Genomic DNA, 3,373 nt, shown 5'->3' with positions numbered 1-3,373 from the left:
GGAAGGAAGGAAGGAAGGAAGGAAGGAAGGAAGGAAGGAAGGAAGGAAGGAAGGAAAAAAAGAAAAAAAGAAAAAAAAAGTAACCCAGGAGTAGTACAAGGAAATATAGTGAAAAGACTAAAAGGAGAAAGCTATTGAAGTCAAGTGGACTTAGAATGAGAAAAGACCTGGTGAAACATTGGAGGTAGCATATGGGGAAGGACAAAAGCTCTATTAACTCATCTTCATAAAATACTGCTTTCAGGAGTAACAGAAGCCAGAATCAAAGCTGTTTACGGTTAAGAGCTTGGGTAATAAGAAGAGAGCTAGTATCACTGACAAAGAAGTGAGAAAGGAGAAGGCACTTAAGGAACAGAGGAATCGAATTTTAGATGCACTGAATTTGAGGTAAAGGCTCATTCCCCTATGGAAATCTTCCAACAATAAAGCAGAGACACAGGATGAAGCACAGGAGATGAAGAACCAGGATTCATTCACAGAGAGCTAACAACTAAGGCCATACAAAAAAGAAATCCAAGAGAACGACCCCACAACTAAATCCCATCCTCTCTACCGACTATGAGTGCTGAGAAGCACGTAGTAACAAACACATGATGAACTGAGAAAGATATGTTAATAAAATGAGCTATTAAAGGACACAGAAAGATAAAAAGATACGGAAGACAAAAGAATCACAGAAACAAGGAGAGGAGAACGGTAAAGAGAAGCTAATCAATGTTAAATGAATGCAGAATGAGTTGAGGAGAATGAAGGCTGAGAAACTGTCCTCAATGCTAGGACTGTTCCATGCTGACCAGAATCAAAACGGACTAAATACTGAGAGTCCAGTAAGCATATTAGCCACATTTGAGCCCTACATAAGCTATGGCCTCCCTGACATGATTCTATCCCTTTTTTTATTTGACTAACTCTTCATGTACATTTGCTGCCTTCCAGTGAAACATTCCTAAGTTTTCTCCTCTTGAATTTACAAAATGTTGTATTAAAGAATCTGAATACTGCTAAATGTAATTAGGGAAGATAGGGAGGAGCCAAGGGCAGGGTTAGCTCATGTGAACTGGAGGTGAACCCTTTTTCCTTTAGTCAAAACAACATTAAATACATAAAAAATGAAATCCCAAATCAACTTACTTAGGATAAAAAGAAAATAAAGGAAGTAACACAGTGAGTAACTTAAAAAATGAACTCAGATTAACTTACTACTGCATGTAATACTGATGAGCATACATCTGTTGCCACCACAGCATCTGCAGTGGGCTAAACGCGGGATACACTGGGAATCCAGGTGGAGCAACTTGCCCAGGAAATTGGTTGTCTACATTTCTGCAAGAAATAAATAATGAGCTCTTTTAATGCTCTAGCAGTTAAAAGTATTATTCTAAATTTTCATTTCTGAACCCCAAGTCAACCATTGACAGAATATATTTAAATCTCACTGAAAAGAAAAATACTTATTTTCAACTATTCTTCAAATAAGATATGTCTTACATAGGTTGACCCAGGGCCCAACTATAGAGAATAACTAACATTTTAGCCCAGTGTTAAAGGGAAAACAAAGAGAAACACCACAAAATATAGAGCCAATCTGAACATTTATTATCTTTTCACTTCATCACATGAAGCCAAAAATACCTTCATTTTAAGTACATTTTCCTTAAGAAACAAAGCCCTAACATAAATTTCATGACAAAATATTTTGGGGAATGGTGAAATAGACAAATGATATTTTATATTAGTAATAAAATGTTATTAAAATACAGCAGTTATGAGCTGTAAAATAAAAAATGAACATTACAAAAACCTGTAAAATATTCTGTAAAGAGACAAGATTAGCAGAACATGTTTACATATACATTCTTAAAGTAGGCTAAAATTTTCTTTTTTCTTTTTTTTGAGACAGAATCTCGCTCTTTCACCCAGGCTGGAGTGTAGTGGCGTGATCTTAGCTCACTGAAATCTCTGCCTCCTGGATTCAAGCAATTCTCCTGCCTCAGTCTCCCAAGTAGCTGGGACTACAGGCATGTGCCACCACGCCCGGCTAATTTTTTTTGTATTTTTAGTAGAGACAGGGTTTCACTGTGTTGGCCAGGCTGGTCTCGAACTCCTGACCTCAGGTGATCCTCCCGCCTTGGCCTCCCAGAGTGGTAGGATTACAGACATGAGCCACTGCACCTGGCCAAATTCTATTAATTCAGTAAAACTTGTAGAAGGTCACATTTAACTTCTCTACAGTTTCCTCACTTCTAAAATGGATCTAATAATAGACTCTTCCTCACAGGATTCTCACCCTGTATTCATGAAATGTTAGCTAGCTTTATTTTTATTCTTTCCCATTCCAACACCGAACACGATGCCAAAGTGTATAATGTGAGGTTTGTAGAAAATCACATATATCAAAACAACTACAGAGATAAACAGGTAAGTAAATGCAGAATTCTTTATGAATTTGCTAAGTCTTCACATTACTTGATTTTTATCTTTAGCTAATACTAGTTTGGTCTATCTGGAGTGAGACAAGAATAATTAAATTCATTAGCTGTAATTTTATATTCTAAAGACTGTTTACACATACAATTGGTAATAATTGATTATAGAAACCTAACTTTAGAAGAGCTTGGGGAGCTAAGCCTGAATAGGCTATACTTAAGGAAACCTGGTGCTAGGTAAGGCATCACCTTCCCCACATATTACCTGAACTTTCCTTATTCTTGATGGAGCTGTGGCAGCCACAGAGGGTCCCATCCTCAAAAGACCCTTCAATCTCCTAATATTATATATATATTATATATACCTTCATATAGGGTCCTGTATAAGGGGGAAAAAACTTCAGCTCTCTTGGACACAGGACAACAGATGACACAGCACCTCCCCACCTAAAAAAAAGCAAACCTCAACCCAGCTATTCCTTTAAAAAGATGTCAGTCAGTGATCAACTCTGGAGAGAAAGCCATACCACTGAGGCAGAGAAGTATTATAAAAACATTCATTTTATACAATTCAGCATTTACACCAGGGAGCTGATGCATCTCTGCGCAAATCTATAAAACTACCCAAATCAAGTATTACAGCAATATGCTGTATCTAGGTGTATATTTTAAATTTTATTAGTATTCCCCATTATGAAAAAATCCATCCCCTTGAAAGTAAATCTCCACCAATCACTATCATTAATAAGAATGTCGGCCGGGCGCGGTGGCTCAAGCCTGTAATCCCAGCACTTTGGGAGGCCGAGACGGGTGGATCACGAGGTCAAGAGATCGAGACCATCCTGGTTAACACGGTGAAACCCCGTCTCTACTAAAAAAATACAGAAAACTAGCCGGGCGAGGTGGCGGGCACCTGCTGGCGGGCGCCTGTAGTCCCAGCTGCTCGG

The 3,373-nt window shown here is 38.2% G+C and overlaps 1 protein-coding gene across 2 annotated transcripts in view; it reads right to left on the bottom strand.

Annotated features, from left to right (window-relative positions):
• The window catches only part of HERPUD2 (HERPUD family member 2), a 60,836-nt gene that overhangs the window by 4,518 nt on the left and 52,945 nt on the right, over window positions 1–3,373 (bottom strand). For both annotated transcript variants that reach the window (XM_011973045.1, XM_011973039.1), the window contains one exon: window positions 1,201–1,323. In XM_011973045.1, coding sequence (XP_011828435.1) covers window positions 1,201–1,323 — 123 coding nt within the window. The remainder of the gene's footprint in view (window positions 1–1,200; window positions 1,324–3,373) is intronic.

The sequence above is a fragment of the Mandrillus leucophaeus genome, unplaced genomic scaffold, assembly GCF_000951045.1.
Source record: "Mandrillus leucophaeus isolate KB7577 unplaced genomic scaffold, Mleu.le_1.0 Scaffold100, whole genome shotgun sequence".
Taxonomy (NCBI): domain Eukaryota; kingdom Metazoa; phylum Chordata; class Mammalia; order Primates; family Cercopithecidae; genus Mandrillus; species Mandrillus leucophaeus.
Note: the sequence above shows the minus strand (reverse complement) of the source record. Positions and strands in the feature narration are given on the sequence as shown.